Below are 14,037 nucleotides of genomic sequence, written 5' to 3'. Positions count from 1 at the left end.
AAAAAAATACTTTTTCTTCTATAAATTTACTAAACCCTTTTATATATGTATTTTTTGGGTCAATTTGGATTATCATTTGGTAGAAATTTTTGAAATTATAATTTTGAGTTAGGAAATCTATATAATTTGAGTGTTCTAAAAAAACCTTTTAAAGTTTCTATTTATATATATGACTTTTTTAAATGTAAGCAATAAAAAATAAATATCTTCACCAACTCCGAAACTTAAACATTAATATATGTTCTAAAAATTTAGTATATGTTCTTGAAATTGGATTATTTTATCTAAGTCCATAAGGCATCTATGGCAGGCAGGTAGCTGTTGCCATCCAACCGACGCATCAAAATCTCCTTTTCTGACAACTTCGCTGAAGATGAAGCCACGGGCAAATCACATCGGGTGGGGGAGGTCCAGCTGGTGGAACTGCCATGGATGGTCGTCGACGGATTCCACCGCCGACTGTCGACCCCATATGTCGCACGAAAAATCTAAATAAAACGAATACGTATGCATAATTAGTATTATTTTACAATTTTTTTGGGTTAGGTTGGTGGAGTGTCTCTTGTTTTTTTTGTCAGTATATCTGATTATCATTTATTTAAAATCAATCAATCAATTTTTTCAAAACCAGTGAATCATTTTTAGGCAAATTGCCACCGCCTAGTTATCCAGATTCCTTACACACAACTCACTTACAAAATATTAAATTAGTAATTCAACCAATTTATTTCAAATTCCAAATCAGCCGATAGCACGAAAAAAAATCCAACAAAATTCGATTTAACGCGATATAGCAATCAAACACAGGAATTTCAAATAAAAATTATCCCCACTTATAGTTATTAAAAAAGAGTACATGCATATCGGCTCCTGAATATAGTTATTAAAAAAGAGTACGCACATATGGCTCCTGAATTCGATTCAATGGCAACCATGTCCGCTCGTTGCCGTGGCCAGTGCAAGAAGCTGCTGAACGAATTTATCAACATATCGCTCTTCAGATCCCTTACAGCTTTCCCTATTCAATATCATCTTTCTGGAAACTTCTCCCGTCTGCGATGCCCTCTGCTTCACCTCCTTCCCCTCTTCCGGTGCCATTACTTCCCTCACACCTCTGCAAATGTCCTCCATGCTGGCTCCTCCGTTGGCCCCTTTAGCAAACTCCACACCCACTTTCAATTCAGTGACAATCAATCTGGCATTCAACCCTTGATCCCACAGCATTGGCAGAGCGATGAGAGGCAATCCTACACTCATTCCCTCCATGAGAGAGCTCCAACCACAATGCATAAGAAAAGCTCTGGTGGAAGGATGTGATAAAATCTCTCTCTGTGGTGCCCAGTCAGTCAATACCAACCCTCTGTCCCCAATCCGTTCTCCAAAATCCTCGGGCAATGAAGTCGAGCCGTCGGCATGGCCGCGGGCAAAATGCAATACTAAAATAAATGGATGCCCACTCGCTTCCAATCCCATAGCCACCTCTCGGATCTCTTCACTCGAAAGAAAACATTCGGTGCCGAAGGAAGCATACACAACGGAAGAAGCGGCCTTCCTTCCAAGCCATTTCAAGCACTCGGAGTCCAGAGGCCCGGCATTTGATTGCAGAAGCGTACCTACGGGAATGACCGGTTTCCCGGTGACCCGCTGGAAATAGTCGATGAACTTCCCTTCAAACTCGTAGCACGATTTTACTGCAATAGCCTGACAGCCATTGATACATGCGACTATCCGATCTATACCTCTCAAACCATCGGTGTCCTCTCTCATGTGAAATATCTTGAGCGTAAACTGCGCTTCAAACCGCCGCCATGAGATGGTGGATGAGGGGTAGCCCGGCGGAGGAATCATCAGGTCGTCTGCGGTGACGTGTTCTCCATATTCGGCGTTAAGCGGTGAGAGCTGATAACTCGAATACGCCGCACCGAAGATAATGAAGAAGACGGTGGGTATGCCGAGCTTGGTTGCCACTCGAGGAGTCCAGTATTGAACCAAGTCGAAGACTACCACATCTGGAGAAAGGCGGCGCAGTAGGTTTTCGAATGGCTTCTCTAAGAGGTGCACGGCGCGGAGTAAGAGAGGCCATAGATGGGCCGGAGTGTCGGACGTGCACTCGATCCCGGGAGGCAATCCTTCCACCGCTGGCAATGGCAGTTCCACCATCTCAACTTTGCCCCGCGAGTTTCGATTTGTGACGATGAAAAGCGGCTCTATCTTGGCAACATTGAGAGGAGTTGTGAGAAAGGAGACTTTGATGCCGCGTTCTGCGAGTCCTTTGGCTAGCTCTGCGTATGTAGAAAGATGGCCGCGAGCCAGCCAGGGAAACATTAGAACGTGAAGTATTTTTGAAGATCTGTCATTTGAATCGTGGCAGCAACTTGCACTGTATAAATCCATTAATCTTGCTTTGTTGTTCGCTCTGATATCTATCAGAGGAGAGTGAATGAATGAAAGTTTAACGACACTTAAACCGATATACCGTCAAAGAAAGTTGGGTTGACAAGCACTGGCAAAAATAAATAAAGAAATGTGTTCACATTCCCAGGATGAAAACCACGTTGGTCATAGTTAAATGGTATTATTTTTCCTTTTAGGTATTAATTAATTTATGGTAAAAATGTTGTTATAAATATTAGAGTGGTAGTTAGTGATGGTAAATGAGCATTAAGGTATGTGTTGATGGTAAACGAATACAGTAGCAACAAGGTAAATTTATGTTTGATGCTAAGGTATGTTGTAGTGATCTAGATTTATGAATGAACGAAATAAAATAAAGATGTGAACAGAAATACAAAGATACAATGAAATTATAACTTTAATTCGATTATAACAGATTATTGAAAATTGTTACATGCAGAATGGAAATAAACTAGCTCAGGTGATGATAGTTTATTTTTGAGAAGAAATGTGATAGCTACATGCCTTTTGAACTGTGTTGCAACGAGGCTCGATGGCTTTTTTATCATGAAGAAACAATGGGAAATCTAAACATCCAAAAACCTACCCTAGGAGATTAAGCGACAAAAGCTTGTGGGCTTCATTGCGGTTAGTTGGACCGTCAACTTCCTGTTGTCGTAACTTTGGCACATGAAAATCCTTTAACTATCATAATACCTAGTTCCAAAGATCTCTAAGAGGAGGTCGAGAACAAGCTAATAAATCGATCTTGCAATTTTCTAGTGTCTCTCATTTCCCAGAAAATGTCTTCTTGGCCCTCAAAATGGCTCCGAAAATTAAAGACTCGAAAACTGCCAAAAATAGTAAGTTGTGCTACAATTAAGGAAACTGAAAAGAAACTACAGTGGAGGTCCAAGTGGAATAGGCGAGTGGCCACCAATACCCACCTAGATCATGCAGAGGCTATGTTGATCAAAGATGAAAGGGTTGAGCTTGCAATGCTTGACAAAAGTGTGACCTAGTTGAATGGAGATGTTGATGAGCTTATGACAGAGGTTCGTTTGCTTATGTTATTGTATGCATATGATAGTTGAGTTGAAATCTTGTGATGCAAGACAAAAACAAAGGCATGATGCAAGTATTGGGTGTGTGTTATATTCTTTCCACGACTAGCCTCACGCGGTGTACGTTGTGTTGAGTGCAGCGGAGGGGTCCGAGGAGGGCAGTAGCCCCTGCACGAGATCGCCTCAGGAAATTATTTTTTATGTGAACCCAATAATAGTTTTGCGGACCCAAAGATGGGGTCAATCTACCCCATAGTTTTGTTCATAAGTAACGCACCAAACAACTCGAAGTCCTCGAGCCCATGCCTTTGCCCTTGTCTGTGAAGTTTTTGACCTAAAATGTCGATAGGAGATAGAACGAGATAGAACGTAGAACCTCCAAAACAAGCTTCCCCTTGATTATCGTTTCGACCTTAGGCCACAATTAGTAGACTCGATTTACAATCAACACAACAGGAATTAACCCAAAGACAATATGCGAATTCAGAGATTCTTGCCATGAACGAGATCTCTTCAATGCTTATTAAAAAAAAAATCTGCTCCATAGACCATGTGGACCGTAGCACAAGTGTCACGTGCCTTTACACTAGGATGAGGCAAAAATGGTTGTGTCCCGCTTAATAACCGTATCAAATTGGGCTAGTGGAAGCCACAATCTAGTGAGTTCATCCCATACCGCTACAGTTGGAACCTTCTAGACATTTTGAACCCATGACCTGGGATGCTTGTATTATTCCAAAAGTTTCAAGGATTTGGGATTTTTAAGAAGTAGACTGGTTCAAGAGCGCCTCACCCAACCTACCAGAGTTATAGTAGCTTAAGGTTGCGCCCCCCTAACCCAAGCTAGCAAAAGAGAGGTGAAAGTAGCCACCTTGGTGAAATCTTCCCGGTTCAGCGTTATTTTTCTTCCCTTTCCTCCGTAGCCGTAGTGGTACACCTAATGGTTTCCTCGCTGATCCATTATGTGAAAGAGCACTGGTTGGTTCAAAACTAATGGGATGATGATGAGTAAGAAGAAAAGTGGGATATTGATTATGCTCAACAGAACCGCCCTGAAAGGGGACTTGGAGCACATGAGAGGGAGAGATTCGTGCATTTTACGGAATATTTTTATGGTTTTTCAACCATAAAAATACCACAATACTACAATAGTGAATTATCAAAAGGTTCGTATTTGATATGGATACCTTATGGATACAATTGCAAAAGTTTATTCAAATTCTAACTAATTGTCTTAGTAGAGCTATACCAAACTGCAAGATGGAAGTCGAACTACAGGATGGACTAGGGATTTACAGGATGGACTAGGGATTTACCGTCAACTTTCTTCTATGGTAACTTTGGCATATGAAAATCATTTACCTATCATAACACCTCTTCCAAAGATCTCTAAGAGGAAGTCGAGAACAAACTAATAAATTGATCTTGCAATTTTCTAGTTGTCTAACTAATTGTCCTGGTAGACCTATACCAAACTGCAAGATGGAAGTCAAACTACAAGATGGACTAGGGATTTATAGGATGGACTAGGGCTTTAGTGATCATAAGCATTCATTGTTCGACCATATGTTTGTGAAATGACTTGGGCTTCAATGATGAAAGGACTCAGCGTTCAACCATTGTTTGTAAAATCTACAAAACATCTACAAAACTGCAAAACTAGAATGAAGCCCGACTCCAAAACTGCGATATAGGGTTTTCTGAAGCAAACAGGAAGCCACTTAGTAGAACAAGGGCTTAGAAGATTTGGATTGCCCTCCACTGACATTTAATTTTAACAAACTAATGCAACAACAACGTTAACATTAAGCAAGAATGACCGGAATTCTCTAAGTCATATGCTTTTTAAACAACTTGTAAAACTCTTGGCCTCGAAATAAAGTCAAATAAAACCTTTAATTTTTTGATTGATTAACAACGAATGTTTTCAATATTTAATAAGCTAAAAAAAAAGTCTCATAAACTTAACAAAAATATATTATTAAAAATATTATTTATCAAAACATTGCCTCAAATTTCAACACAAATCGATTGCAATAGTCCCTCCTCACTGCCTATCCAACGGACTAATAAGACAAGGATGAGGATGGGAAGTTAAAATGAAAATTGACGCGCGGCTGCTTCAGTGGTGGTCCACTAGAATGAATTTTGGCAAACGTTATGATTGTGTCGTCGTCCTCATCTTACGTCCAGTGCATTCTGTCAAATTTTAACTCTTTTTCAAAAGCCTCTTTTTATTAATAATATATTTTTTATTTTTATATTCATTTTCTTTGATTTTTTCTAATTTAAAAATGTATTTTTTATTAATAATATATTCTTTTATTTTTATATGTATTTTTTTGTTTTTAAGATAATAGTGATTATATTTTGTACCATTTGGATATTTATTTTTATATGCATTTTTCCTTTTTTCTAAATTTAAAATTATCTCTTTTATTAATAATATATTCTTTTAGTTTTATATGTATTCTATTTGTTTTAAAGATAAAAGTGATTATATTATGTACCATTGGGATATAAAAGATAATACTTTTATGACCCAATTAATATTAATATCAATATCATATATTTCATGAGGTTTGTTAAATTTTTATTATTAAAAATATAAATATAAATTATTAATCTGTTTTTTGAAAAATTTGAAGAAATTGTGGATTGTTTTGTTATTTAAAATATATTTTTGAATGTATAAATTGATTTAATATTTGAAAGAATAATTTTGGCGTAAATCACATGTAGACAGACATTTGTGGACGCCTTTCGAACTAACTAGTGGGAAGTTTTGAATTCAAATTTCTGTAATTTATAATGATTGGAAAAATTTTTCTAGACAAAAAGTCAATATTAAACAAATAAGTCAAAAAACTAACTACTTAATCAAAAAATAATTTGAATTTTTAAAAAACATAAAATAAAAATATAAAATGTATTATTAGAAATCACTATAAAACAATATATTATCAAAATATATTATTTGTAGATTAAAAATTATAAAAATTACACAATTTTTTTTAAACATATTACTAATAAAAAAAAAGCCACAAAACTATTAATTGTTAAAAAGTTAGCTACGAATATGTGTGAGATTACTTGCAAATGGATTCCAAACACCATAATTCTAGACTTCGAAGTTGGTGATGAGACTTACTTTCTTATTGCTTATATTTAAAAAGTCATATATAAATAGGAACTTTAAAAGACTTTGTAGAACACTCAAATTATATAGATTTCCTAACTCAAAATTGTAATTCCAATAGATCTCTACCAAATGTCAATCAAAATTGACAAAAAAATACATATATAAAGGGTTTAATATAATTTATAGAAGAAAAATTATTTTTTCATGGTAATCTGGTTTACAATTTCAAGCAAGATTGTGATTTTTTATTACTTAAAATACATTTTTGGATGCATAAATATTTTTTATTACTTAAAATACATTTTTGGATGCATAAATAGATTCAGCACTTGAATTCTACAAATTAAACAAATTAAAGTCAAAGTTTGAAAAATATATGTTGGATTTTGGTTAAAATTAACCATAAAAAATGATGTGGAAATGTCATTTCGTCTATAAATTCAATTACGCCATTAAAAAAACCAAACCATAAAAACTTTAAATTACTACAAATTAAAATATTACTTTTCCATTAGGATCAGCCCACCTTTTAAATGTAAATAAGATTCTAATAATAATTTATTATTTTTAAACATTTCAAAAATTAATTTAATAAAATGGATTATAATTAAATTTATAAATTAAAATGATTAGTTTAAATATTTCAGTCCAAAAAAACATTAAAGTTATATAAATTATTTATACATTATTTAGACTTGTTAATAATAAACAATTTTCTGTTTTTGTGGTAAATTATATATTGACTAAATTGTCAAATTATTTAAAGTTCGTGTTAAAAAAAATATAATTCAGAAACTTCCTTACAATTATAAACACTAAGAAGGATGCATGATACTCCCTCATTGTCATTGTTAATAAAACCATACAAACATTCTAGGACATGATGGGGCTAGGTAGTTTGACATACCTGGGCATATTTACGGATATTTTTTCCATTTATGGACTCGATTTGCTCCATTCTCTTTTGGAGCAACACGTTGGTTTTGAAGGGGAAGTTACATCACTTGTTTTCCCCGTTCATCTTCCTCACTCTTCCTTATTTGTGGTTGTCTCAGTGGCTTCATTTTCTACACTTAATATGGGAGAGTCAAGTCTAGTCTTTCATAGAGCCTCCTTGGCAATTACTAGAGCAGGTTGTTTAGTTCATTTTTCAGTTGAGTTGTCTTTTAGGAAGTGCTTCACACTATCAAGTAGATTTGCGGGGCGGAACTTTAATAATCCCTTCACTCTCCCTCTCAATTGGAATGCTCAATTAAGACCTTTACGTAGGCTCTACGTCCCTACTTTGGTTTGCTTGAGAGGGTATGAACCTGTCTTGGTTGTCATGATTGGCTGCCAATTGGTATGTTTTCTGAAAGAAGTATTCTATTCGTCATGATTGTGCATGATAGAGATCGTATCAAGGGATATGCAAGACAATGACCTTTGCATTGACTTTGACCTAGCCCTAAGGGCACTGATAGGCACAGTTTTCTTGTAGATAGGCTTGGGCATTGTTCTCCCTGAGGACGTGGAAGGAGGCCTTCTTGAGATAATTCAAGTGATGTTGCATTCAGATCACGATTTAGCTGAGATCAACATTATGGGCTCCAATCCCCTTGATCATTTGGTTAATGAGTAAATTTGATTCACTTATCACAATGGGGGACTTGAGGCAGAGATCGCAGATAATTTTGGCACCCAAGAGGAGCCCGTATGCGTCAGCTTTATTATTCAAATCACTATCTAGTCCACATTCACAGGAAGAAACTTATTTCCCTTTAGGATTAAATAGGACTCCCCCTACTCTTGCTCTTCTTGGATTGTGTTTGGAGCCTGAAGAGCAAGGGTTTCCCTTGTTCCTCTAAGAAATATGTGAACTCCCTATCCTTTAGTTTGATATTCCAGTTGGTTAGAGTGGGTAGACTTTTCTATGTGTTCAGAGTGTTGTGAGGAGTTTTATCCATAACAAAATTAAACCATAGTACTTCTTCCACTTGCAGTCATTGTTGGTCAAACCTATTGTTACCTTTGAAGAGGATTGTTTTTGTTAGGAGGCATGATGCTTTGGTTGTAATCCTCCTTTGCAGGGCCTTTTTGTTTTGGAATATATATTTGTTTTGATCTAACTAGATCTTTCAGCATAAGTTTGCAGGAATATTGATCCAAAAGTGCTTTATCAGGTTATTTTTTAGGGAGTAGGGGTAGCTCAAATTCCATTGGGTGAAATAATCAACTATAGTCCTCTCAAAATCTACTTGAATAGGTAGAGGATGATACACGACTTTCCAAAAACTTTGGGAGAATGAACATGAAAGAAACACGTGTTGGGTGGTCTCCTTTGCATTCAGACATAGTGAACAGATGGATGGCCCCTAAATGTTGCGTTTTTTGAGGTTGTTGGCAATTAAGATATTCCCTCTAAGGAGGGTCCAAATTAAGAGATTTATTTTGGGAAGACTTTTAGATTTAGACCAATTTCTGATATGGCCATGGGGGTTGTGCCTATTGGTCTTGTTGGAGATATTTGTAGGCACTCTTAATCGTTCATATCCCTCCTATTAAGTTCCATTTAAAACTATCCTAGTGGTTAAACTAGGTAGCATTGTACCTTTTAGGTGTTGAAGGAGGAGTCGCCATTGATGTTGAAAATATATTGGAATGGTGAAAGGTTTCCAACCTTTCCAAGAGCTGTCATTTTGGAGCTAATATGTGAGTTGATCCAGTTCAATAATGCCCTTTCCTACAAGCTAGTTCTTGAGATGTTGGATTTCAGGGGTGGAGAGCTTGGGCTTGCCATGATGCTTTCATCCCAAAGATTGATATCTTGTCCTCCCCCTAGAATTTTGGAAGTGTGGACTTGAATGAGGGGAAGAGTTTTTTTTCATAATTTCTTGATTTGAGAACAGGGTATGGAAGGGATTTGGGCTTGTAGGAGTTGTTATTGATTGGAACTCATGTATTTCTTTTCTAAGACTTTTTCCACCATGATGGTCCTTCTGTTATTAGTCTCCAAGTTATTTGCGCCCCTATAGATAAATTCATCAATCTAGGATGTTTGATGGCTATTCCTCCTTTCATATGGTGTTATCACCTTTTTCCAGCTAAGAATACTGATTTTTTTTATTTTTGTCTTGCCTCCCTACAATAAGCTCAAAATATATGGTTTTTAAGTTTTGGGAAATCCAGGAAACATGCTCCAATTTTAGATAATAGCCTCTTAATGTCAAATCTATTAATGTCAAATTTTCAATAGAAACTAAAATTGATTTCAATTCATTTGGGGGAGGTTATATCTCTTTATTCAATTTGGTTGTTTTTATTATAAACAATAACTTTTCTCTTTAAATATTATTATAGAAAGAGCACATAATATTGATATTAATTATTCTAAATATTTATTTTTTTAAATGTTCAAACTAGATGGAAAAAATGTACTCAATATTTGAATAATAGTGGTTTGAAAATAAAGCTGAAGCATAAGGGCTCCTCTTGGGTGCCAAAATTCTCTGTGATCTCGGCCTCAAGTCCCTCGTTGCGATAGGTGAATCAACTTTACTCATTGAGCAAATGATCAAGGGGTCTGGAGCCTAGACCTTAGTCAAATCGTGATCTGAATGCAACATCACTTGAATTATCTCAAGAAGGCCTCCTTCCACGTCCTCAGGGAGAACAATGCCCAAGCCTATCTACAAGAAAATTGTGCCTATCAGTGCCCTTAGGGCCAGGTCAAAGTCAATGCAAAGGTCATTGCCCTGCACATCCCTTATATGATCTCTATCACGCACAATCATGACAACTCGAATACTTCTTTCAGAAAACATACCAATTGACTGCCAATCATGACAACCTCTATCACGCACAATCATGACAACTCGAATACTTCTTTCAGAAAACATACCAATTGATAGCTAATCATGACAACCAAGACAGGTTCATACCTTCTCAAGCAAACCAAAGTAGCGACGTAGAGCCTAGTTAAAGGTCTTAATTGAGCCTTCCAATTGAGAGGGAGAGTGAAGGGATTATTAAAGTTTCGCCCCAAAATTCTACTTGATAGTGTGAAGCACTACCTAAAAGACAACTCAATTGAAAAATGAACTAAGCAACCCGCTCTAGTAATTGTTAAGGAGGCTCTATGAAATACTAGACTTGACTCTCCCATATCAAGTGTAGAAAATCACTCCAGTAATTGCCAAGGAGGCTATATGAAAGACTAGATTGACTCTCCCATATCAAGTGTAGAAAATGAAGCCACTAAGACAACCACAAATAAAGGAGAGTGAGGAAAATGAAGTGGGAAAACAAGTGATGTAACTTCCCCCCTCAAAACCAACATGTTGCTCCAAAAGAGGATGGAGCAACTCGAGTCCATAAATGGAAAAAATATCCCTAAATATGCCCAAGGATATCAAACTAACTAGCCCCATCATGTCCTAGAATGTTTGTATGGTTTTCTTAACAATGACAATGAGGGAGTATCATGCATCCTTCTTAGTGTTTATAATTGTAAGGAAGTTTATGACTTATATTTTTTTTAACATGAACTTTAAATAATTTGACAATTTGGTCAATATATAATTTACCATGAGAACATAAAATCGTTTATTATTAACAATTTTAAATAATGTATAAATAATTTATATAAATTTAATGTTTTTTTGGACTGAAATATTTAAAATAATGATTTTATTTTATAGATTTAATTATAATCCATTTTATTAAATTGATTTTTGAAATGTTTAAAACTAATATATTATTATTAGAATTTTATTTACATTTAAAAGGTGGGCCAAGTATAATGGAAAAGTAATATTTTAATTTGTAGTAATTTAAAGTTTTCATGTTTTGGTTTTTTTAATGGCATAATTGAATTTATAAACCAAATGACCTTTTTAGAGCTTTTTATGGTTAATTTTAACCAAAATCCTACATATATTTTTCAAATTTTGAGTTTAAGTTGTTTGATTTGTAGAATTCAAGTGCCCCTGCTAAATCTATTTATGCATCCAAAAATGTATTTTAAGTAATACAAAATCACAATCTTGCTTGAAATTGTAAACCAAATTACCGTGAAAAAAATACTTTTTCTTCTATAAATTATATTAAACCCTTTTATATATGTATTTTTTGGTCAATTTTGATTTGCATTTGATAGTGATTTATTGGAATTACAATTTTGAGTTAGGAAATCTATATAATTTGAGTGTTCTGGAAAACCTTTTAAAGTTTCTATTTATATATATGAATAACTCTCATTACCAACTCGAAACCTTAGAAATTAGTATATGTTCTAGAAATTAGATTATTTTATCGAAGGCCACTATAAGGCATCTATGGCAGGCAGGTTAGTTGTTGCCATCCAGGCTTTAAAATTGACGCCCGTTTGCCAGTTTTTGCCTGTTTTAGCCGTAAAATACAGTTGATTGCCAAATAAACACGTCATTGTTGACTAGTTAATTATTTAGAAAAACGTCAAAATCACGGGCAAATAAAAAAAATCAGAAATTTCAAATTTTATGTATATATTTTATATATTATTTAAGTCAATCTGGCACTGGGAATCACATTTAATGCCATTTTTCAAAATCTCTATGGGTTGGTGGCTTTTTTAATACATATTGTTGGAATTTTGGAATTTTGAATGAAATTTATTGCCTGGAATATCTTTGGAGTGTCTCACGTCATTGTTCTTGTTTCCTTCTCCTTTTCTTCTGTCTATGGTGTTTTGCATATCCTACTACAACTATTGCATTCATTGGTTTATTCGGGTGGAAACTTTATGGTGGATGTTGGGGTTACCTGGTTTCTGTTAATAGTTTTTGGCATCAGTGCATTGTTTTCATGTTGTTACCATTGGGAGAACTTGAGGACTCTGCACGGCCCAGTTCAAGATTTGCCATTGCATGTAAACTTCTTTGTCATCAAAGGACGCTATTAAGCAGGTAATGCTTCTATTTCCTTTTGTTGGCTACCAATTAGAACTCTATATAACATGTCTATCCAAATTGTTTTCGACAATGTATGAAAATAAAAGAAAATTTAAATGCCTTTTTTTTTAATCACAATGGCAAACTCTGCTAGTTTAGATGACCAGAGACAAGATACCGAAGTTTATTGCATGTCCCTCTCCCAATGGATTTTCTCCATCACCCCAAACAAACTAGATCAAGGCCAATGCACAAATTCTTATGCATTTTCGGTACTATTTTATATTCAATTCAGTCCGAGGGAGGTGTTGTTTTGCACAATCGATTCTGAATTCAAAAGATGTAAGTTAAAATTACCTATATTTACCACATTTTCACTGGCGTTTCCCTTTTTCCCTAGATTTATGGAACACAGTGATGAATATTTTTAAAATTGGGGTTTCCTATTATTTTGTTATAAGTTAGTTTTTGATCAGAACTTGAAGTGACGATTTTATTGATTTAGAATTGGATTGGAAATGGCTTTTGGGAAAATAGAAATAATCCACATCATGTTTAGTTCTACTTTATCATTTCTGTAAGACTTCAAAATATTTTTCCTCTCACGCATTAATATTGATATTGATTTAGAATTGGATTGGAAATTGTTTTTGGGAAAATAGAACTAATCCACATCATGTTTAGCTCTACTTTATCATTTCTGTGAGACTTCAAAATACTTTTCCTCTCACGCATTAATATTGATATGTCCCTGCTAGATGAATTTACATCAAATATTCCTCAATGTTTATTTCGTAGATGCAGAAGTAAAAATTAGCATAATTTGTGTAGACTAATAGGAAAATTTAGAGAGATCACTTTGAGTAAATAAAAATAAAATCTCCAAATCTTGGTTCTATCTAGAGAAAAAACCTTATTCAGTGTCCATTGTATCAGTTTCGCCAAATAAATTTAACTCAAATCTAGGTTGTTCTGACCAGTCCAAGAAACCAGGCGTTCTTATCCAAATCATGATTATGTTGGGAAGTTCTTAATCCAAGTGCCTAATACGTCCAATCTGGCATAGAATGGCATAACATGGAGAAGATACAGTTATTCATAGTTTTTTTTAATTATCAATCTTATATATTAAGGGAAGCTGATAGCTAAAATAGTGTGAAATTTGGGCTATTTGTTGGAAAGCTACAAGGATAAATGTAGTTCATGATGGATACCAGCCAACATACCCGCTAAGCTCGTGAAACCATCCTGCATCCTCGAGAGCTACAAGGATAAATGTAGTTCATGATGGATGCCAGCCAACATACCCGTTAAGCTCGTGAAACCATCCTGCATCTTGTTTCGCGATTACTTTTCGTCTCTGATTGTTTTTTTGGAAAAATGTTTTGGAACTAGCACAACCACATTTACCAATATGATTGATAAACGCCGATAAGCCTATATGAAACATATATACAGCCACATTTTCCAATGTGGTTGATATAGAACCATAGGCTTATATCAACCACATTAATAATTATTATGGGTA

At 35.1% G+C, this 14,037-nt stretch overlaps 1 protein-coding gene across 1 annotated transcript; it reads right to left on the bottom strand.

The window, feature by feature from the left end:
- Positions 1–906: 906 nt before the first annotated feature.
- Positions 907–2,510, bottom strand: LOC149138269 (UDP-glucosyltransferase 29-like). The gene has a single exon (XM_089448922.1). The coding sequence runs from the start codon at positions 2,392–2,394 to the stop codon at positions 922–924; it is 1,473 nt and encodes a 490-aa protein (XP_089305048.1). The 5' UTR covers positions 2,395–2,510; the 3' UTR covers positions 907–921.
- Positions 2,511–14,037: the final 11,527 nt, after the last annotated feature.

Source organism: Pinus tabuliformis, chromosome X (genome assembly GCF_031772625.1).
Source record: "Pinus tabuliformis cultivar Carrire ecotype Pingquan chromosome X, CPIR1, whole genome shotgun sequence".
Classification (NCBI taxonomy): domain Eukaryota; kingdom Viridiplantae; phylum Streptophyta; class Pinopsida; order Pinales; family Pinaceae; genus Pinus; species Pinus tabuliformis.
This window is presented reverse-complemented; position numbering and strand designations above follow the sequence as displayed.